The 23,428-nt window shown below is 39.3% G+C and overlaps 1 protein-coding gene across 1 annotated transcript in view; it reads left to right on the top strand.

Moving 5' to 3' along the window:
- The window catches only part of plekhm3 (pleckstrin homology domain containing, family M, member 3), a 49,745-nt gene that overhangs the window by 20,573 nt on the left and 5,744 nt on the right, over positions 1–23,428 (top strand). The window contains exons 4-7 of the mRNA XM_073474344.1: positions 4,848–4,993; positions 6,157–6,350; positions 12,781–12,844; positions 20,612–20,769. Coding sequence (XP_073330445.1) covers positions 4,848–4,993; positions 6,157–6,350; positions 12,781–12,844; positions 20,612–20,769 — 562 coding nt within the window. The remainder of the gene's footprint in view (positions 1–4,847; positions 4,994–6,156; positions 6,351–12,780; positions 12,845–20,611; positions 20,770–23,428) is intronic.

The following is a 23,428-nucleotide window of genomic DNA, read 5'->3' as shown; positions in this document are numbered from 1 at the left end:
TTGGCCAGCAAGTGGTATTTGAGACTCGATCTACTCGGGTGGTAACTCAGTTCACATCGACAGTAAAAGCAAATTACTTTGTTCTTGTCGAGAGAACCATCTGGCAGGGCTTTGAAGCTGAACTTGCAATTCATAAGACCCTTTTCTTTATCAACTTCTGCTCCAGGAGGTTTGTTACTGCTACCATCCACAACGTTACTGCTGCATTGCATCCTGATTTCCCAAACCACGGGGCAGGCCAAGGGTCATAACTTGCATGCGTTAATTGCGCGTCAAAAAAAATAACAGTGTTAAGAGGAATTTGTGTTAACACGTTATTATCGGTAGCAGTACCGTATTTATTTTTTATTTCTACAACATTGCAGTCCATCCTTGTTGGTTCAGTCTACTAAAATGTTCTCTCCGCTCGTTGGTGAGAATTCCTTCCTCTCTGTTTTGAGGTTGTTTTGCTGCTTTTTGAAGTTTTGGTCAGGATCAGGTCACCATCAGATTTACATGTTTGGTGTTATTTTATCCTTTGTCTTTTTCAATAGTCCCACATGTATTATCTGTTGAGGCTTTGCTGTTTGTTTTGCTTTGCAGAGCACATTATAAGCTTAGCCTCAGCTGGAGAAGAACATTGGCCTCTGTGTGTGTGTGTGTGTGTGTGTGTGTGTGTGTGTGTGTGTGTGTGTGTGTGTGTGTCTGTGTCTGTGTGTGTGCGTGTGTCTGTGTGTGTGTCTGTGTGTGTGTGTCTGCGTGTGTCTGTGTGTGTATGTGTGGGTGTGGTCTCTTCCTGTCCTCATGATATAGAATTTGAGGTTAAGGTTTAAGGTTGTTATTTAGTGTGCAAATGTTTTCATGCTGCATACATATGTGACTTTGTGCCTTTGGTCCCAACAGCAGCAAACCAAAATAGAGGCCACAGTTGGCCAGAGAGCAGCCTGGTGGTCAGCTCCTTCCTCGAAGTGACACAGTGTTTCACTGACTGTTGACCATCCCCTCTGCCTGCTGGCTCTCAACCAGTGTAGTGTGGTTTTTTTGAAAGGGCATTCGCCCCAACAACAGCATGAGCTCACTGCTGTAATTAGTCTAAATCTGACTTACACATATGTATTTGATTTGGTTCCTCGAAAAGATAAGACTTTGTTGTTGTCTTTTTTCCATCTTATCCACAAGCCGTAATTTAATCCAAAAGAAAAACTGGTTTTCATTGTCTGTCATGTTCGACACATTGGTCCTCAATGAAATGTGTGAAAATGGCAGAAAATATTGCAGTCAGAATCTGGAGGTGAAACACACAGCTTAGCTTCATTTTTCATAAACATATTTAAGGCCACCTAACGATTAATAACTATCAGTTAAACTGCTCATTACTTACACGATTAATTGATGAATCATTCAGTAAATAAAATGTCGAAAAATTAGGAAAAAAAAAAGCTTATAACAATTTCCTAAACCAAAAGTAACGTTTTCAGATTGTTCCTTAGTCCAACCAACAGGCCACAACTCCAAGACTCTCCTTAAATGACAAAGAAAAGCAGCAAATCCTTACATTTAAGAAGCTGGAATGCAAATGTTTGACATTTTTGCTTGAAAAATGACTGAAATGGTAAATGGATTATGAAAATAAATAGGAAATTGCCTTAGAGACGGGCTCTTAAATGGAGAATTCAGATAGAGGGTGATTAGAGGTGCTGCAGCAATGAGAAAACGAGAGTATGAGAAAAATAATGATTTTTTTAAGATAAAAAGCATGTCAGCATTTTCTAGAAGACACAAAAAATAATAGTATGAACCTGAAAATGAGCATTTTATGGTATCTTTAAAAACAATATGATGTACAGTGCAATCATAACTAATACATTGGGCCCAAACCATGAAAATAAAACCCAAAGAGTCATTATTGTTGTTTTGGACCACTGGTCTGACAAACCAAGCAATTTGAATATGTCACCATTTTTCTCTCAGCCTGACATTTTATTTATGAAAAGGAATAATCGATAATCTAAAAGTAAATAGTATTAAAATGATTTTTAGTTCAACCTTATTCAGTCAATCATTCAGTCTCCTGTATAGCTGACTGTTGATCCAACATGAGTGTTTTTTTTTTTCTTTTTTTGGTCAGATAAAACAGGAATCAAGCTCTCAGCACTGATTAGACCATTGTCTGCCTTTTTCAGATGTCCGATTCTTGTCTATGATTAAAATGTATCAGGCTAACTTCTCTTTATTTTCAGCCTTCATCTGTGCTTGTTTGATCTCACTCGTCTCTTTCATGCAATTTCTTCTGTCCTCGTCCTGTCTTTTTTTCTATTTCCACTTTTGAGTCTGTGGTGTTTCCTGTGTTGAAACACCACTGACAAACAGGCTGACACACGTCTCTCTCCCGATGTCCTTCTTCTTTTCTTCTTTTTCTGTAGCGTTCCATGCCTCTGTTTTCCAAAACCTAGATAACAATCTTCTGTTTCTTTTCTTCTCCACCTCTCATCATTTTCTGAAGAGCAAATGTTTTCCTCCAGGCCCCGTGTTCTCCGAGATTGTGTGGATAAGGGACACCTGTCGCAGTTCCGTGGCATTTATGTGTGTGTGATCGTAGACCAGGTCTGGATGTTTGGGTGAAGAATGAACTTTAAAGAGTTTAGAAGACAAAGCAGACAGTGGGGCAGCGATCAGGCTGAATTGAGCTGAGGATCTGGTTTGGTCTTTAAGGACTACAAACACTTTCTTACTAAAGTCAGCTGTGTTGTGACTACTGGAAGAACCAAGACTCCATTATCTGAGAGATTACTTCACATGTATTTTGCAGGTAGATGTTGGAAAACATGAATGTTAATAACAGAAGACACACTAAACAAGAAGATGAAAAAAATTCCAACAGAAAGTAAAATATTGCTCACAGTTTAGGACATACATATGATTTCAGGAGTTTAAGGGCCTGATTGGACACAATAAAGTTAGGTGGGCTTCTTTCCTAAAAACAGGAGTAATGTTCTCACTATTTTTTGTGTCTTCAGCAAATAATGCATCATGATGAAATTGTGCCACAAGTCCACAACAGCACCAGATTTAGTTTTGTGGATAGGGACCTGAGAGACTTCAATACTTAAACATAGTCCAGGCACCAGAAGTAAAATAGGTGACTAAGTAACTAAAGTGTTTATAGATGTTCTTAAAGGCGACACTTGAAGGTAGGCTGAGAGCAGTCATAAAGGGGTGTGGGAAAAATATAGAGATATACTTTCAGACATCTCTTTTTGAAGACATTCAAAGTGTTGCTCTCATAGAAGGTGTTTCCGTCAGTTTTTGTGTTTACAGAAGCGTGTGTATTGGATGAAAAAACAGTTTGCGAGAAGCACATTGTTTGATGCATACTGATTAGGGATAATATCGGCACATAACTGGTATCAGCTGATAAAGGCTTTAAGATTAAACATTTGGCATCAGTGGGAAAGGAACATTTCTGACAATGTAACAGGCCAATTGGAGACACTTTAATTATGAGCACACAACGCAAACCACAGATTAAGTAGTTTTCCTATTTTTCCCAGTGAATGTGTGCCATCTGAAATGCATTGTCTGTCTGAATTGTGGGCGATTATGATAAGAGTAGTCATAATAGTATGTTAATTCCACTGAAGGAAAGACTTGATGTTCTCTGCAGTTAGGGAAAAAAATATGTGCATATTGGTGTCGGCATCAAAAATCTGTCACAATGAGATATTGACACCATTGTCCACCTAAGGACAAAACACCGAGGCATAAACAGAGTAATGTAGTTTATGCTGTTCAATGCGGCACAGTTGTGTACATTGGGCAGACAGAACAACCTCTCCATAAACGAATGGCACAACACAGGAGGACCAACTCCTCAGGTCAAGACTCTGCTGTCCACTTACATCTGAAGGAGAAAAATCATTCCTTTGAGGACAATAATGTAAACATCTTGTCCAGAGAAGACAGATGGTTTGAAAGAGGAGTAAAAGAATCCATCTATGTCAAACTGGAACGACCGTCTTTGAACAGAGGAGGTGGCCTATGACATTGAAACACGGGGCAAAACTTTCCAAAGGTTTTCTGCCTGTCATGATGCTTTTCCGATGTGAGCATGTGGTAAAAGTGCATTTTCATTCTGGATTTTTTAAGATTAGCAGTGAGAGGACAACTGAGTCATTTGAGGTGAATGTAGACCTTACCTACTGATTTGAGCTCAGGTCCACTCCTGCACCAGATTCTATTTTTGTTTGTTTTTTTTTTCTTTCCTTTTTTTTGTATTTGGTTTTTTAGTGTAGGTGCATGTTTTCTATCCCAGCTGCAAAACTTAAAACACTAAGTTTAAATTGATTGATTGGTTGGAACTAACACTCTTTTAAGGACCTTTCGACAATTCTTTATCAAACAACATATTACCTTACTGGGTCAGAGTTCTTTTTCAAGTTAGACTATCTTGTCTACGCACTATCCACAGGTTTGCTATTAAAGGTTTAGTGAGCAGCAATAAACTGACAGATATTATCACCAAGTTATTTGCTCTTCAACCTTTGAGCTCATCTCTGCCGCCTTCAGCAGACTGTTAACACTCATTTATGAGTTGTGAAACACCTTAGGATTGATAAGCCAGTTAGGACACATACATAAGTGACACAGAGCAGTTCATGTGGCTCTTTTTGATGAAGCCATCATTTGATGACATGTAGCATGCCCAATTAGTCAGAAATGATACGCTTTTTTTTTTTCCACATTAAGATTGTATATTGTTGTGTTGAAAATGGTTTAACTGGTTTCTTCACGATTAGAGACATTCAGACACCCCATAGTATCATGTTCATTACGTTTATCACATACTTACCCTGTGACTTTCTCCTCAGGGTGTCAGCGTCCAGTCGGTCTCTCTAGAGGAAAGGCAAAGGTTTGCTACTACAGTGGCTGGTACTACTGCCAGAGCTGCCATCAGGACAACTCCTTCCTAATCCCAGCACGTCTGCTGCACAACTGGGACACCAGTAAGCACAAGGTGGGGAAGCACACACCCAACTACACTATAATAAAGTTACCTCCATCTCAACATAATTACTGCACAGGCTGTGAAAGTATGAAGTTTTTATATTGTGAGAGACTGGAACATCAGCAGAGTATCATTGGATCCTCAAAAGACTTTGGGCACCATTAAAGAGCCATTGTCTTCATTTCTATTTACATTGTATATACTTATTTCTTCAAATAAAAGTGTTGTGGGTAAAATATTTTCACTTTAAATAAAAAAATAGTGATGTGAGTTTCCTGAACAAGTTTTTCTGAGTAATCACAAAAGGAATTAAGGTATTTTCTATACCCACGTTCACATTAACTCAGAGTCTGATACCGCTTTTCCACCAAAATTAGCAGGTCTGTATGGGTTTTTTAAACATGGGTCAACCTGTTGAAAATCGCCTATTGACCCCAATTCCACTTCCCACAGGCAAGGCAGGATGTCTTTGATTTTTATTTGAAGCATTACATTGTACGTCACTGACATCACATTTTACATCACCGGATCATGCGCCGGAAACAGTTGTAACAGAAGAGAAAACAACAATAGACCCATTCTGAAAGAAGCATCTGTAAAATGGTGGATAAATTATTTTGAGCATCACAATCCCCGCAGAATGACTAATTTAACTATCATAATTTGAGCCATTATATGATATATATGACTTTCTCGATTGTATTTACAGTAACTTCTCCCCAGTACCAACAACACAGCTCCTTACGTTGTTTAAACACATGCATTTCTATTTTTGCTGTCTGATTTTCTTGATTCTTGTGCAGATTGCTGCAGATAAGAGGAAATTGTTGGACTTGCTATTGTTGTTATTATTCACTTATTTCCTTCCTTGCTGAGAGTCAAATGACAAGATTGATAACTCGCTCAGGTCTGTCTGCTAAATATGAAGCTACGTGCAGGAGATGTCAGTTTAGCTTTGCATAAAGACTGGAAGAAGGAGAAATCAGCTAGCCTAGCTTTGTCCAAAGATAAAGAAAATCTGCCTTCTAATCAGAGGCCTTTGTAAAGATTATGACTAAGGCCTGCATCATCCACTACAATGACGGAATACAGAACTTTATGTGTGTTAACCCTTATGTATCTGTTGTCCTTGGTGCAGTGACCCTGATGTAAACTCTGTTGTGCTCCTCCAGGTGTCTAAACAGGCCAAGGAGTTCCTGGAGTTTGTGTATGAGGAGCCCCTGCTAGACGTCCAACAGCTCAATCCTTGTCTGTACGAGCATTGCGAGCCTCTAAGCACCGTGCTGCGTCTCCGTCAGCAGCTCCAGTCATTGAGGGCTTACCTGTTCAGCTGCAGAGCAACTGTTGCAGAGGACCTCAGACGAAGGTAAGTCAGGCTGTGACCTTCTGTCATGGTGGGGGTGTGCATTTTAGTACTTTTGTAACTCCTTTTTGTCCTCCTTTTTATTAAGAAATGCAATTTGTTTTGTTTTGTTTTTATGTTAATTTATCTGATTGTATTTTATTATTTTAAATAATGGGGGAGTTGTGCTGTGTATTTTCTTTTGTTTTGTTTGTATACGTTCCACAAGTGTATAATTAAGATACTATAATGTAAAATAATATAATAATAGAGAAAGTAGCTGTGATGATACTAAATTATTACTATTATTACATCGCCATGTTCAAAACCATCAACATTTCATTTTCATTATGATATATATTTTTAAATATATTTGATATTATCAAATATTAAACTCTCATTGACTCTCAACGACGGTCGACTGCTCAGGTTAACAGCATCACGTGACCCCTCGTATATTGTTTGTGGTGTTACTTCTGTCAACTGATGGGTTGATAACTGTACTGAAGTCGCCTTCTATTATGATTGGTTCATTAGAATTGACAGAGATTGTGGGGGAAAAGTTGTGAATAAAGGATGGGTAGTCAGTGTTTGGGTCATATAAACCAATTGTGACTTGGCTGTTCTTGATTGACATGTTAATAATGATAAAACGTCCTTCTGGGTCTGTGATGGTGGAGTTATGGACAAATGAGATTTCATTGTGTATTAGAATAGATACCCCTCTTTGTTTTCTGTTATAATGAGCTGAGAATATGTGATTAAATTGTGATGATTTGAATTTACCAAACCATCATCGTTGGTTGCATACTTTATGCCAAAAGGTTTGTGAGCATAATTTTAGGAGGTCCACAGAAGTTAAATTGTCTAGTAGTTCACAACAAATAATATATATTTATTTTTCTTGCCTCTCACATGACCTCTCAGATTTAGAAATTTATCAGGCTGCTAACATCTCGTATAATCTTTATATGCGTGTTTACCCCTGTATGTCTGAGTGCATGCATGTTTATTGCCATAACTTGTATCTGCATGAATTCCTGAGTGTATATATGCTGCATATACATAAAGGATGTTAGCCTGTGTGTATATGTTCGTGTGTGATAGTCAGGGGGGAATGATGTTTATCTGAGTGAGGTCCCACACTGAAAGCCTTCTCTGTCAGCTGATGGATGCTCCTTGCCCCGGTCCAGGTCACTAATACACACACCATGTCCAAAGAAGATTCATCCACCTCAGTTGACAGACTGGAATCTAATAAATATTCAATCAGGATAGTCTGTGATTTTCTCACTTACCAGTAATAGTATGAAGCCATTTATTTTTGGCTCAGACTTTGGCTCAATCTGATTTCCAATTTTTAGTCTTACCCCTCGTTTTTGAGTGCTCACTTTCCTTGCAGGTACAAGGGGTAGTGGACGAAATCTCCCCCTATGAAATCAAACAACCCTTCAAGACATTCATACGTCATCAGTGGTCGTTGATGACATTGTAAACAGACACAAAAGGACAATTCCAATATGTCTTCTCCAGCTGTGTTTATTTCTCATGGTTACTTTGGCAATCCTAGTATTATCACAATGCCATTGGTCATTTATCTGATGGAGTTAAAAGCATGGATGCTCACTATTCATTTACAACTTCACACTGTCAATCAAGTCATCAAATATAAAAGGATACTGTTCCATTACCTGGCCACTAGTGGTGCTTTATAGGCTCACTGTAGCAACCCATACTTAGCTGCTGGACTTAAGTAAAATTTCAGGCGTCATGTGCCATCAAAGGGGAGGAGCGCAACATTGAAATACAATGTACAATATAATGTTAGTTAACTAGCTAGTTAGCGACAGGGACATCAGCAAACTTGTCGCAATTGTTTAATGCTTGCTATAAAGAAAAGGACTATAATACACTGAAACAAAAGAGAGTCCTCATAACCCTTGTTTTGAAGTGTGCCTCTGAAAAACCATGTAGCACCTTGTCTTAACCCTATATCCCAGAGAGAAGTTGGACACCCTACCCCTATGTGCTAACATGCAAAATGGAGGGGTAGAGCTAAGTTGTAGGGGCAAGGGGTGTTTAGAGCATATTTCATTTATTTGTAAGAGCGCTTTTCCAAAGAAAAGTTCCCCCGTCTGATGTTGTTTGTTGATGTTTTTTCTAATGGAACCACAAACACTTCCATACCAGTATTCAGGTGGCAGCAGAAATCTCAAAGCTAGAGATCTCTCTCTGTAATTTGGTTGAACCAACCCTTGTGCCTTACGAACATGTTTCATAAACGTTACAGTAATGACAAGTAAAGATATTATTATGTCACTATTTAACTATTTTGAGTATACATTATATAGACAAAAAACAAAATGTCAGAGGCTGTTTATGTCAGATGCCAGCCATGGTTGCATGTACCACGTGGAAGTAATGGCCAAAAAGACATCTAACTCTCCCCATGTTTCCTGTCAATTACCTCAGTCAACTGTTGACAGTAGATGGTGGCAAAAATGCTACAAAAGCATAAATGAGACAACCTGAAGCTTACTGTTAATGACAACAACAATTATGAAGTAAAAATCAAGAAAAATTTATATTTGCTGCTCATTTAGACATATTTATTATCTGAGCCATGTTTTTATGTTTATTGAAAACTCAAATTTGAAAAATATACAAATGCAGAATTACACAGATTCTCAATGAATATCAACATGAGATGCTAAAACTGTACAACTAATAGCATTTGTATCAGCCTTAAAAACCCATAACCATACTCTGTTGCAATGCAGAGACGAGCAGCATCATGATGTCCTGTGTTTACTTCTGTCCCATTAGCTAGTGCCGGCTAGTGCCCCACCACTTCTAAACACTGCAGGATTGATGAAGGCCATGGCGCTAAAACCTTCCCCTAGTCATCACTCTACTTCAGGGGGATCTGAAGATCTGTTGCATGCAGGCAGAGAGCCACGGATACCCGATCACAACCACATGAGGCACTAAAGGCTGTATGTTAGAGAGCACTGTACTTTTGGCCCTGTGTAGCATTTCACAAACAGTATCGAAGGGTTATGTCGTTGACGGCATGTTGCAAAGAAATCCTTGATTAGTAGTCAGAGTAAAGGCTGTCAGTTTTATTTGTCCTTTTACAACAGAGGGTTGTACAACAACATACAAGTTGTAGTACCTTTATGCTACACAAGAAAAAATGTTTTTGATGGTGGAGTTTTGAGGATGAGTTCAGGAGTCTCTCAGCGTGGGGAAAGAAGCTGTTTTGTAGTCTGGTGTTATGGCGGCGAATACTTCTGTATCTTTTGCCAGACGGCAGCAGGATGAACAAACTTGGCTGGGGTGGATGTTGTCTTTTCGTATCCTTTGGGGTCTGTGCAGACGCCTCACTTCACCAATATCACTGATATCACTGCTGTTCAGTAGATGGGTGCCAGTGATGTTCTGGGCTGTTTTAATCACCCGCTGCAGAGCCCTCCTGTCCTTGGCCATGCATGAACCATGCCAGTTTGTGATGTTTTCAGTCAGGATGCTTTCTATTGCTCTTCTGTAAAAGTTTACAAGAATGTGACTCTGGAATTTAACCTTCTTAAAGGCCCCCTCCAGTGTATTTTGGTATTTTGATATTTTTATGATATTTTTGACAAATTTTGTGCACAAAGTCATGAAATTGAAGCTGATGCTAATATGGAATAATGACGTATGACTGTAGTAGAATCTGGTAGTCATCCTGGTATGTCATCCTCCCATCGGGGTTATAAAAGTTGCGTGGCTTCTTAAAAAAAAAAGGCCAGTGTTTAGTGTGTGAGAAGTTTTCTAGTAGCAGTAAATGTACAGTACAGGTTACATTTTGACCCTGAATAAACTCTGCAGCTCCTCTATACACAAGAAGAACTTCTGTTTGAGTGACAGCTATCACTATCACTGCCAATATTCATGCTGCTTGTCCATCTAATGTCAATGCTGTCACTAATCCATGCTATTGATGTTGAGCTTGTCTGGTTGCGATGGTAATAACTACGTATGACTATTAACGACACCCCCATGCTCTGTTTTAGAAGAACGTTGACCGTTAGACAAGAAGAAACTGACTGGGGTTGGGCTAAAAATGTATTTAAATGAAGACTAACAAATCATTAAAATGTTAAAACCACAAACTTATTGCATCCAGTAAGCTGTATCACACTTGTTGACACTGTGTAAACGTAAATCGAACATTGTAAGTTTGACAAAGATAAGATTTATTGCAGAGATATTGTTTTGGTTTGAATTAGATTGTGATGTGTTTGTCCACCCCGCACAAACACACATATATTTGCAGGACTTCCTACATCTGCTGGTTCACACATACTTACTCAGATCAGACCCTCCTTCAGTACACGACCAGAGTCACTGAGTGATAACAGAAGTTTGATGAAAGGTGTGTCTGCTGGACTGGAAAAGAGCACTGCGGATAGTGAAATAAAAAATAGAAATCAATACTATCAGGTCTTACACAAATATTGTCAGCTGTTGGCACACATGCAGGGATCTGTGTATCTACTGTTTATAATCTAATCCCAAAATGCGTTCATTCTCAAGCACTTTTATCAAGATCACAGACACTGTGAGGGTGTGTTCATCTGGGTACTGACTACACAGTCAACGAGGAGCCAATGTGTGTTTGCTTAATGTGTGTATTTGATTATTGAAGCAGTGTGTGCGTGTGTGTGTGTGTGTGTGTGTGTGTGTGTGTGTGTGTGTTTCTTATGAATGCTGATGTGATAACCGTTAGAAACGTACGTAACAGAGTAGTTTATCAGTGGTGCCTATCACCATGAGGTGCCTGGATGACAGACACACACACACTCATGCACACACACACGCACACACACACACACACACACACACACATAAATACACACATACTTGTGTGTTGGTGACACTCATCACAGCTTAGACAGGATTTAACATGGTACCATCCAGCTTAGTTGTCTGACAGGATGCCTTACAACACACACACAGTCACATATACACATATAGCACCTCGAGTCCTAACCTTTTCTCACTGGGCTGGTCTTGTGAGAGTTTGTCTTTAAATCTGGTAGTTAAACAAAACCAACTTGAACATATAGTGCAAAATTTGAGTTATCCTGTTTTATTTCTAACATGAGACCTCATTAACTTCTTTCTTCTTTCAGTGTATTTTACAATGTGTAACCGAAAAACTAAGGATATACTTTCCGTGCATTGAAATAAGTTGCCATGTATCACAACAGTTGGTGTTTTAGCAACAGAAAAATTAATTACTTATAATGAATTACCATATGTCAAGGTGTTTTGGCATACAGGTTTTATTTAAATTAAATTATTTATCTTTTTAAACCTTTGTTTACTCATAACATTCCTCCTTTTTAGCTCTTTTTATATAGATACTTAATATGCTTTACACTTCAAACATGAATATGAATTGAATTATTGCTACAAATTCACTTAACATGTGCATTTTACAACCAAAATCCAAATGTGGTTATACCACAAACCACTGAAGTGAGTCAATCCACTAAAACCTAAGTGCTTTAATGTCAACAGAGTAGGTGAATTACTCCTTTAATGTTGCACCGCACTATCCACTCCTCTGTTGACCGGAATTAGCAATTAGCTTAGCGATTAGCATTAGCTTACTTTTAGCATAACAATAACAAAGTGATACACCACCAAACAAAACATCAATGGGATTAGCAATTAGCGTTACTGACCCGCGCTAGAAATTAGCATTAGCATCCTTTTAAACATTAATACAATGATAAAAATGCACCAAAGTACATTTGAAACATCAGACAACCTGCTCACAACTCTGAACACAAAATACAAGCTCCCCTGTCTGTGTTTTGTCACATAATAGAAGGGGGAATGCTACTGAAATGAATATCACTACTTTGGTTCGGACCATGAACATGTGATTATTGTTGCATATTTATGTTTGCAAGACCTTGCTTTTATTTAAAAAACTGGTCTGCACAGTGGATATTAGGAGGTAGTTTGACTTTTTAACATTCAACTTGCATTTAGTTTGTGTGTAATCAGAGTCAGATTAACTGTGTCATGAGTCACCTATCTTGGATAGTATAGACCTTAGTTTACGTCATTAGCTTCCTGAAGAAAAAAATTAACATCAGTGTTTCTTTCGATACACAGGGATACAATGACCATCTCAGTCTCCCCAAACACTTTGTCTAAAAGTTGACCGTGTTTTTTTGTGATGGTGCAAAATATATTGTTTTATCTTTAATTACAGGTTTAAAAAAATCTGAATTTTAACTGGCATAACATAGGTGCCACACCAGAGATCTACTTTTTTATTAAAAGTAGAGCGTTGGAGTATCTCCTCAGCATCTTAATGCTGATGGTAAAAAACATGATGTGCTGTAGGACCTGCGTGATGCATTAAAACTTTTTCACTTTTGTCTTTTCACAGGATCTTCCCCAGAGAATACCTGCTACAGCACATTCACCTATACTCCATGGCTGACCTGCAGCAGGTACAAACACAGACACACCATTTGTATGTATACATATAAGAGTGATGCCATTCACAAGTGATGTAGAAAACTTTAATCAATTTTCAGTTTAGACCTCAGGCCGGGCTTGTTCTTACTTTCACAACAAGCCTTTTTTATGATAAGGATTTGTTTAGGTAATGATTAAAACTTTCATTTACAATAAAGGAATGTTTAGGTTTAGTTCAATTTAAATGAAGACTTGTGTTGTGGAAGGTTGTTTTGCTGGTTGGAACCAATCTGAGCCAACTTTGTGATAATAAAACTGGAAAACTCTTTGAAGCTGTGTCAGATCTGGACATCTCAAGCTCAGTGGTGGTCACCATCGGTGATTTAAAGCAGTGCAGAGTTTAAACTGTATATCTCAGTTTCAGAAGATGTATGTAAGAACACACTCGAAACATACACATTAGGGCAGTGGTTGACAGCAGCTAGGCAGGTAAGTAAGCTAATTTAGCTAGCTAGCAAATGTTTGCTGGCCACAAGGCACCATTGTTGTCTAGAAACTATGAAAACTAATCAGTGAGCCACACTGTTGCACTGGCTGACATGTTCCCTCATTACACACACTGTAGTTTACACATACCTTCCTGTTGTCCCAAATGCTAACACACCAAATGTGTAATAATCCACCTCTGTAAATAGTCCTTTAAAAATGTAACATTTGCTGAAAACTACATTGTGCATTTATTTTAATAAATCATTAAGCTCTTTTTGTGTGTGTGAGACCTGTTGTTAAAGATTAATGTATCCAGTTTGAACTAATAGGCTCTGGGCTAAAAGCCATAGATGGAAGAAAATATTGAGACAAAGTAACACATTGTTGAAGTTGAACTTTTTATTGGATTTGGTGACAATGAGAAAAACATAGAATAATGCTCTCCTTATCCTTTTAAGTCAACATAACCTCTCCTTTGTTTCTTTGGCAAGTGTCCTTGTCATAACAGCGATAAGAGAGGGTAATACCCTCTAATAGCCCTATTTAGGACATGGTTTGCTCTTTCAAGTGTGCTAATCCAGGAAAACAATGGTCTCCGTGGAAAGAATTCAAACTGTTTGTTGTGGAAACCTTTGACTCTTCCTCATCTGTTATTTTACAACATCACACCTCAATGTGCCTTATCAACTATTTAATCAGCATATTTTCTTATCAAATTGCAGACTGTCAAATCTCTACCAGAGTGCCTGCTGTAAACACCAGTAACACCATTCAACTTTGTTTTAATTCTAGTTATGAGAATACTTTATTTAGGTGCATTTAATTGTGTTCGTTTTAAAATGAAAGTAGGGAATTATTTTTTAAGCAGAGATCATGAAATAAGAAAACACCCTGGCCTTTCAGCGGTTCAGTATCTAGTCGTTGAGCTGGGTTGGGTTGGGGGTCTGAGGAAAGCGACCACAAATGACTGAAAAGTTCTTTTGTTTGTCATTATGTTCATTATGTTGTAACCTGCCCCATTTTTTTCTTTCACCCCTCTCTGACTCAGAGCTTGGCCACAGACTCTCACGGTGAAAGAGATTGAGCCCCCTCCCTCTCCTCCACCTCCTCCACTCCCACACTCTGTGTCTCTCTGCTTCACTAATTGGTCACATTCAGAATCAACAGGCATAAAAACAAAGCGTGACATCCCTCCATTCTTCCCAACATCCCCTTGGCCTCACACACGCTCAAGAACACATGTGTATTGTGTGAGTGTGTGTGTGTGTGTGTTCCTCTGTGATTTACTGACAAACCTCAAACTGGTGTTTTATCGCTAATTTTTAACAATAGTTGTCTTTGGTAGAGTTTGCACAGCTCCTTCTTTTCCTCCCTCCTCTCTCTCTTCCCCCTCTTGGAGATTCTCAAGCACTCTGCCTCTTAATTGGTTTTCCATATTAACAAGCTTGTTTCTTTTGATTCACCTCCTGAATAAAATGACGCTCTTAATCAACATAGCTTTTTTTGTTGGGGCTCAGAGGTCAGTGAAGGCTAAACTCCCCTGGCTAAACCCTGGACCACACTAGTCTATTCACCTCCCGACAAATAGCCTCCACCCATATCCCCTATTAGGAGCCAGTCCATTCGGAGAAAACATATGTGTTTGTCTAAGGACACTCTGCCCTTTTTCCTCTGCTGGTTTTAAGGATTGTTTCTCCTGTTTTTCTATGAGGACCAAGGACTGAAGTAGTAGGAAAGTAAGTGTGTGTGCAGCAGGCTTCCAACAGTGACACAGTGGCATTCTCTCCATGCCAGACATGCCTCTCAACTCACACTTGTCCAGACACAAAGAGGCCTCTTAAGTTAATGTTACAAGCTGTAAGAAAGATCTGCTCATGACTTTGAGTTTAGATGGAGCTTTTCCCTGCAAATGCACAATTCTAAGTTACATGATAAGGTCAAAAATATTAATAAAAAAAAACAAATTCAGCCTGTAATGGAAATTGGGAAATAGTGAGACACTAAGGAGTTTAACTGTACCAACAGCAACCATTTGCACAGGTTCTGAGACTGTCATAGCTGACGTGCACCCTGTCAAAAATGTAACTACCATTGATGGTGGACAGAACGTGGACAGAGCTTCCCGGTTCTGAAAAGTGGAACCTGCATTTTTTCTTTCTCATGGCCAGTGGCAGGGGGTTACTCCACTGGTTTCAAAAAGAAGTCTGACTATATATAAGCTTATGAAAGGATAGAGCATCTTAAGAGATGCTACGTGGAGACAATAATTGATGAGCTTGAGCTGCCTAGGTTTTCTCGTGCACATTTCTGATGCTGGTTGAGATTACTGAGAGTGAAGATATCATGAAACAACAAGTTGGAGCAAGGAATCCACAGGTTAAGGCACAAGACAGATAATGATGCATCATAACTGCACTTTTATTTGATCATAATTTAACATTTATTGCTGATGCTGAATGTGGTGATGGAGTATGGGTATAACACTTTCTGTTAGAGTTTACAATTTAATTTAACGTAGCTACTTTCACCTCACCCCCTTTATTATTTTACACAACATTCAAGGTTATTTTAATGTTGAATCAGGCTTGTAGACACATATTTAAGGTTTGTTTATTAATCTATGAAGAGGATCGCCGGGAAAAATTCTCAAACATCTTCTCATCTGGTAGGTTACTGAGGAACCCCCCCTGATAAGACTCCACCATGTGTACACTGACAACCGACATACATCAAGTCTTCGGTGTGTGTGTGTGTGTGTGTGTGTGTGTGTGTGTGTGTGTGTGTGTGTGTGTGTGCGTGAGAGAGAGAGAGAGAGAGAGAGAGAGAGAGAGGGTGTTATCCAAACAGAGCTCACCCTGGTCTTTCCAGCCATGTAATCCCAGCTGGCTTTCTAGTTCCTCAATGGAGCTGCGGTTGTGTGTTTGTGTGAGTGTTTGTGTGTGTGTGTGTGTGTGTGTGTGTGTGTGTGTGTGTGTGTGTTCGTGTGTGTGTGTGTGTGTGTGTGTGTGTGTGTGTGTGTGTGTGTGTGTGTGTGGTTATGACCGAGAGAGAGAGGAGGGCAGGCGAACGGCTGTTAAACAGCAGTTTTAGGGGATTAGGAGGTTTTGGAGCACAAAGACTCTGCGTGGAGCAGGGAAGAGGTTGAACTGGAGGGGGAGGAGTTTAAGAGGATGGATGGAGGGAGAAGAGGTGAAGTGTGTGTGCTTTTGTGCACGTGTGTGTGTGTGTTGGGGGGTATTTGGAGGGAAAGAGGGTAAAGGATGTGAGCACATCTAGAGGATTGGTCCTGTCAGCTGCTCTAGTGAAAATACTGTTGTGAATATATTATAAATATACTTAAAAGTCATTTTCCACCTTTGCACTTTCCAGTGTTTTGATCATTTGTGTCCAAGTTGGGACATGATCTGAACCAAAGACTTATTCATACTTTCTCATATTGATTTATTTTGATCATTTTACATACAGGAAGAGAGAAAACTATCCAGGATAAAGAGAAAAAAGACAGGTTTGAGAAACAGAAATATATTTTATTCTCCTTTTTTCTCCCGTCCTGTGTATCATCTCAAAACCCCTCTAATTTATCTTGGGAGCGGTAATGGTGTGACGACCCTCTCACAAAGACGAATAAAGTTAAATAATTTGGCAAAATCCATATGTCAACAAATTGGAGACAGAAGTTGGTCCAACCCAGCTGATCCTCTGCCAGGGGCCTGGCTACTGCTTGGCGAGACACTCAGGACAGCCATCAATATTTGGCTTCATTGTTGTCCTCGTTGGATGTGGGCGAGAGTGCAAATTAAATGTGCTGAAATTGGAAGTTCCTGTCTGAATTACTGTCCCAGTGTGACCCTGCTGGCCAGTGCTACCTTGGTGTAGCTAATAAAATGGTCACTGGATATTTATAGGAAGCAGTAACGGCAGGGATCTGGGAATTTTAAGAAAATGGAGAATCTGGGAATCTAAAGAAACTAATGTGATAATATCACTGGTGAATTGGTCTTTTTTGAGCAATTCAGCGTGTTTATATTGCATGATTGCATTCAGGCTTCTGTTGTTTCCTTTTATATCGCACTGTCCCTCTTTTCCAGTGTCCATTTACCTTTGTCACTCCCCATCCATCCATCTCTCTGTGCCTCCTGCCTTCTTTCCCAGCGTCCCTCCAGAGTACCAGTCAGCCACCAGAGCTGTGCTGCCAGTTGTCTGATTCTGCCCAGTCCAATTATAGTGCGCCTTAATTACTGAGCCTGTCAGCCTCCATCAGGAGAGCTGTTTGTCATGTGGACTGGGCTGGACCGGACTGAGCGGGGCTGTGCTGTGCAGAGGGGGACACCACAGTGTTGTGAAGAATTATTTGATGCCCCTCCTGATTTCTTCCACTTTTGCGTTATTTGTCACACTTTCAGATCTACAAACAAAATTGAATGTAAGACAAAGGCAACCTGATTCAACAATATACAGTTTTAAAAAGATCATTTCATGGTGAAAAACAAAATCTCAACAAGGAATGCCCTTAGAAGTAAGGGTTCTGAAAGGCTGAGGTTCTATCTAGAAGCATTTGCTTTTGAAGAACCCTTTTGAAAGAAAGACAGAAAGAGTCCAGCAAGGCAACATGGGCCTTCATGGCATAAAGTCAAGATTTAGGTCATCACAATTCCTCCTCTACAAAACAAGTGTGACATATCAATAGTGATTACTGTCTCTACAATTTGAGTACCTACACTTGATTAGATTTGCTCACACCCCTTCACCCTGTCCAAACATTGTGTGATCACCTGTCTATCTGTGTATGAACTGATGAATAGAAGTTGGATTGAAGTGACAGAAGATTAGAAACAGAAGAAAATCAAGGTAAACTCTTATAAAAAACTATGTTTAGAGCCCCCTGGATGGGTTCTTGTTAGCAACCTTAGATGGTGGAAAGGTTCTGGACGTAACTTCCATAGAGGGTTCTAGGTGGATCCATTACACCATAGAATGGGTTCTCTATAGACCCTCTTCAGGGGTTTTTGGATGGAACCTTCACAGATGGTTCTAGGTGCAACCATAGATTTATATAGAAGAACTGAACAAAGATGGTGCCTATTTAATCCAATGAGAATCTTTGGCTTGCTGAGCGTTTTACACATAAAACCTCCATGGATCAAAAATTCCTGACACAAGGACACATAATTGACCTTGTTTGCAGTTCGAGGTGTCCTGTTAACAGTTCTGGAGACCTATTTTATAATGGGGATCTATTGGGAATATGCTTTTTGGGACATAAGTGACCAATGGGCAAGATTGGAAGCCAAGAAGAGCAGTGCCGTCCTATCGAGGCTCTATTAAAATGTATAGGTATAACACTTTCTGTTGGGTGCTAGGTAGAACCCTCTGAAAGGGTTTCAGGTGGAACATTTATAAACAATTAACAAGTCATTTGTCATTTGTTTAATCTGTACACAAACAGTAATGTAAAAATGACAACGTGTGGTTTAGCAAGATTTACATGCTGTAACTGTGTCTTGGTGCATGCCAGAGACCTGTTGTCAGGGGTTTCCAAACAACCAGAACTGTACACAGAGGTGTTGTGTGGGTGGAAAAACTATTGTTCATCAAGAAAAAGTCACAGCTGTTACCTCCCCTTAAAACCGCCAAATGTAACTTTTACATCAGCAAGTGTATGGAAAAATATCTGTGCAACCAATGCCTTGTTCACCTTAAAAGGAAGATGTAGTCGTGCTTGCCTTTTTTTCCCGCAAATCTCAAAGTTGAGTTGAGTCGATTTCATATTTCTGTAAGTCAACTGAAATCTCATTCATGATTTTCTCTTTTTTTGTACCCCTTTCACTTTATTTTCATGGCTGTAGCTGTGTAGCTCGCTAGCTTGCTATGAAGGAATACGTTCTTTGATTCATTCATTATGCAGCCTACAAAGCTCTGATTGGAGGTTTGTTTCTCGACATGGGAAACAGCCATCAGAGACACTATAACACCTATATCTATTTAGATTGTTGAAGAAATCTGATCTTGGCTCTGATTTAGATTTGTGGACTAACTTGTTTTCCCATATTTGGACTCCAAACAACACAAAATGAATAATCAGTGGTTGCAGCCTTGAACAGTTTGACTGTAAAGGTGGAGCCTTGTGACACTGACAGGAACAGATCCTGCTTTTAGTGATATTGGTCCAAAACATCACTCTCATGTTCGTCTGACAGTGATAATTCGATATCATAGATTGTATATAAGGAGACACTATGGGTTGTTCTGGTAAAAGCCTATAGTGCAGGTCATTAATCTCAGTGTGAAGTCTAATAGACTTTGGTCCCGGTGTATGATTTACTGTAAACACAGTGTACCTCAGTGTGCTATGTTTCCTGTGTGTGTGTGTGTGTGTGTGTGTGTGTGTGTGTGTGTGTGTGGTTTGTTTCCTCCTCTTCTCCTCTCGTCCTCGTCGTGTAACAAGCAGCATGAAGGAGGTTATAATTGGGAGGTCCAGAGCTCTGCCAGGTGGAACCACTTGTATCTGAATACCGGCTCTCTCTCTCTCTCTCTCAAGATCTCTCTTGTATATTGTATCTCTACCACTCTTTCTCTTACTTTATAGTCTCTCTTTATACTTTCTGTCTCACATGCGCTCACTGTCTGTCTGCATTATCAACATGATGCGGAAAAGCTTTGCGACCATATGGATTTTTTATTTCCGCAAGATTCCACACAGCCTTTTCTTTTCACCAACTGCTTTTCCTGTCTTAGTCATCCACTACAATACAAGTCCAGACCCCCGCCGCCAAACCTCCCCACAGCTCTTAAACGAACTTGCCAAGCGTTGCCATTAAAAGGCATTCACCTCATTTACTGTCTCCCTCCATCCTTCTCTTAGTTTCCTCTCGTCCTGTCTCCCATCTATCCTCTAAGCCAAAGAGGATTCTACATTCTTGTAGTCATTTTAAATCAAGTCAATGGCGTAAAAAAAAAAAAAAAGAAGATTTTTAACCAATCTCAAAACCTACCAGGAACTCCATTTCTAATTCAAGGAATAATGCATGGATGTTGATGAAAGAAAATAATTTAGGTTAATTAATTGCTTGATCGATAAATATAAAATAGTAATCACATGTAGCTGAATATCATCAATCACCATGTCAAACAGTAACTACTTTACTACCGCAGAGGTGCACAGTCTGATCAAAAGGTCACATTTGCATCAGTTTGTGATAGCTGGTATATTTACCAAAGTCTGATACCTGTATTGTGAACTTGGATCTTAAAGTCTTAGTTGTAGTTGACCATGTCCTTTTTTCTGTTCCTCCTCTCTCCTCACCCTCTAGGTGATCGATGGAAAACTGGCCCCCTTCCTCGCCAAGGTGATCAAGTTCGCCAGCTCCCATGTTTTCAGCTGCAGTTTGTGTCGAGAGAAAGGCTTCATCTGTGAGCTCTGCCACAACGGACAGGTCATCTACCCCTTCCAGGAGAACGCAACCAAGAGGTACAGGTCATCAGATAACAGTTTTATAAATCTGAACATTTACTTAACGAAAGAAATCTGGGCTGGTCATGAAATATTGATATAAAAGAAAAAAACAGACAGAAGACTGGCACACTGCATTGAAGGCTGCCAGTAAATGTAATTGAAAGTTTCGACCTTGTCAGGTATTGTCAAACAAACACTACAAAGCAGAACAAGCACTACAGTATGTAGACAAAAAAATATTTATTACCATTTGGTGCCAGACTTGATTCAGTGCCATAAAGTGTGTCACTTTCTATGATCTCCTGTTGCTGATTTATGAACATTACACTAAGAAGGTTTCCTTCAACCTAAATTCATTCACTTTTAAAGGTGCAGATTGAACAGACATCCAACATACATGACAGGTGGACATACCAACATACCAACTGTAGCTCTAGCTAGCAATTTAATGTGAAAGTCTAGGGTTTTATCTCAGAACTTAACAGGAACTCCAGTTCTTTTTAAAATATTCTTCTATTTGTACTTTTTTTTCCCACTCATGAAGCGGAGTCAAACACATTGAGAAGATTTTTGACAATTTGAACCAGAGTGGACTATTTGCCTCACTTTGTACCAAAAAATAAATCTGTTCTAGCTTGTGTCTTTCCATTGCCTTTGCCATCTCTAAACTTTGCTTCAGTTCGGTCTAACTTGAGAACTTCAGAGGCTCCTGGAGAGGCTCTTCAGAAAGCAGTGAGTTGTGTCAACAACCTTGCATTTCTTTTTCTGAGACTGCCTAAAAGCAAACCACCAGTATAAAGTATATTTCTCTGGGGGTTGACTGAATGAATGCTCTCTTTCCTCTGTAGTAAGGCAGCAGTATGGAGACACTCTGATACATGAGAAATAGTGATGTAATGTCATGCAGTAGTCATTCCCTCTAATAGATTCACGCCCTGCAGGTAGTTTTGATATGAGTTTTCCAGGTTTTAATGTAGCTGTCTCTGAGACGTCTACCTCCACCCTGATAAAATCTATGTGAATGGAATTTCATTTGTGGCGCTCACAGCGTGGAAACATGACTGTAGCATCTTATGCAGAAACAATCCATTGAACCAGGGCTGCAACCAATGATTATTTTCATTGTGGATTTATCTGTCAATTATTTTCTCGATTTACCAATTTGTTTCTTGGTCTATAAAATGTCAGAAAATAGTCCAAAGCCAAATATGACGTCTTTGAATCCACAAACTACAGATATTAAGTTTACTGTCATAGAGGAGGAAAGAAATCGGAAAATATTCACATTTAAAAATATTCATTTTTATTCAACTAAAAACTTACTCAAACTGATTAATCAATTATCAAAATAGTTGGAGATTAAGTAGAGTAGAAGTAGAAATGTTGAAGACCAATATCTCAAAGCCTGGACACATACAAACAATATCTGTATGGAAAGATACAAAGCAATGAGATGAAATGTGTATGTGAGCAAGTGCTGTCTCTCTCTGTCTGTCCGAGCAGCAGAAGTGAGCCTGTTGCTTGTTAATGACACTGGTTGGCATGAGAGAGTTCTTCTGTGCGTGTGTGTGTGTGTGTGTGATCGAGCGTACGAGACAGCTGAGTGTTTATTAATGACATGGACAGTTAACACAGTCCAGTCCTTGTCCCTGTCCCTGAAACTGAGTGACAGACAGCAGGGAGATAAGAGCTGATTCCTAGAAGACTCTCTGCTGTGGAGACGCTGACAAGACAGTCTGGACTATCACTCACACACATACACACCTCGCCTGTTGAGTTGTGTTTTATGGCTTGTGAAGGAAGTGTTAAGTGTTGACTGATAACGGCTGTATCTACTGTACTTACCGGAGCAGAGCTGCACTCTGATGACCCAGTTACTCAAGACACTGATTGCTCAGGAAATTAGCAATAACATGATGTAAACAGCTGAGTATGCTTAATAGATCATTTTAGTTTGTAATCTTCTGTATTATATTTGTAGTCTTGGCCGTAGCTTCTGTCAGTAATAATAACACTGTAACCTCCAGGTGAATTGTTTTAATTTGGGACAAACAAACCGTCGCACATCCAGAATAACTAAACCAATGTCAGTAATAATTTCTCATCGTACAGGAACACAGTGTGCACACAGCCACAGTAAGTACATTTGCTAAAAGTTGAAGCAGGAAGTAGGACTGTAAACTGTTATAGATGGGTTGGGTCATAATATTACTGTTAACTTTTGTTTAACAAGTTGCTTGTTAACCAGTGTGATTGTGAAAACTCATGTTTCTTTACCCATCAGTGTACTTTTTAACAACGTTGCCATGCTCCCAGATATCAACAGTTAACTGGAATGATGTCCAGACCTACAAAATAGTTATGAAGTAGTTCAAATCCATTTATCTAGTGGATATTGCTGTTTTGGAGCTAATAAATGGGAGATCCCTAACCTCTCTAATCTAGCGACATTTATAGGCTGCTTTGTAATTGATTAGTCCATCCATGCTGCAAACTCTTCGACATGTAGCTTGTGGAAACTTTAGAAAGCATTGAAGCTGTATTGTCAAAGTCAAAATAGATCTACGGAAGCTCTGAGCAGTTTGTACATTTTGTGAGAACAAGCTCGTCATGAAATGTACATTTCATTTCAACATACAATTCATAAATGTGACACTTTGGAAGTATTGAAGGA

Source organism: Pagrus major, chromosome 9 (genome assembly GCF_040436345.1).
Source record: "Pagrus major chromosome 9, Pma_NU_1.0".
In the NCBI taxonomy this organism is placed as follows: domain Eukaryota; kingdom Metazoa; phylum Chordata; class Actinopteri; order Spariformes; family Sparidae; genus Pagrus; species Pagrus major.
The sequence above is the reverse complement of the archived record's forward strand: the minus strand, read 5'-3'. Positions and strand labels throughout refer to the sequence as shown.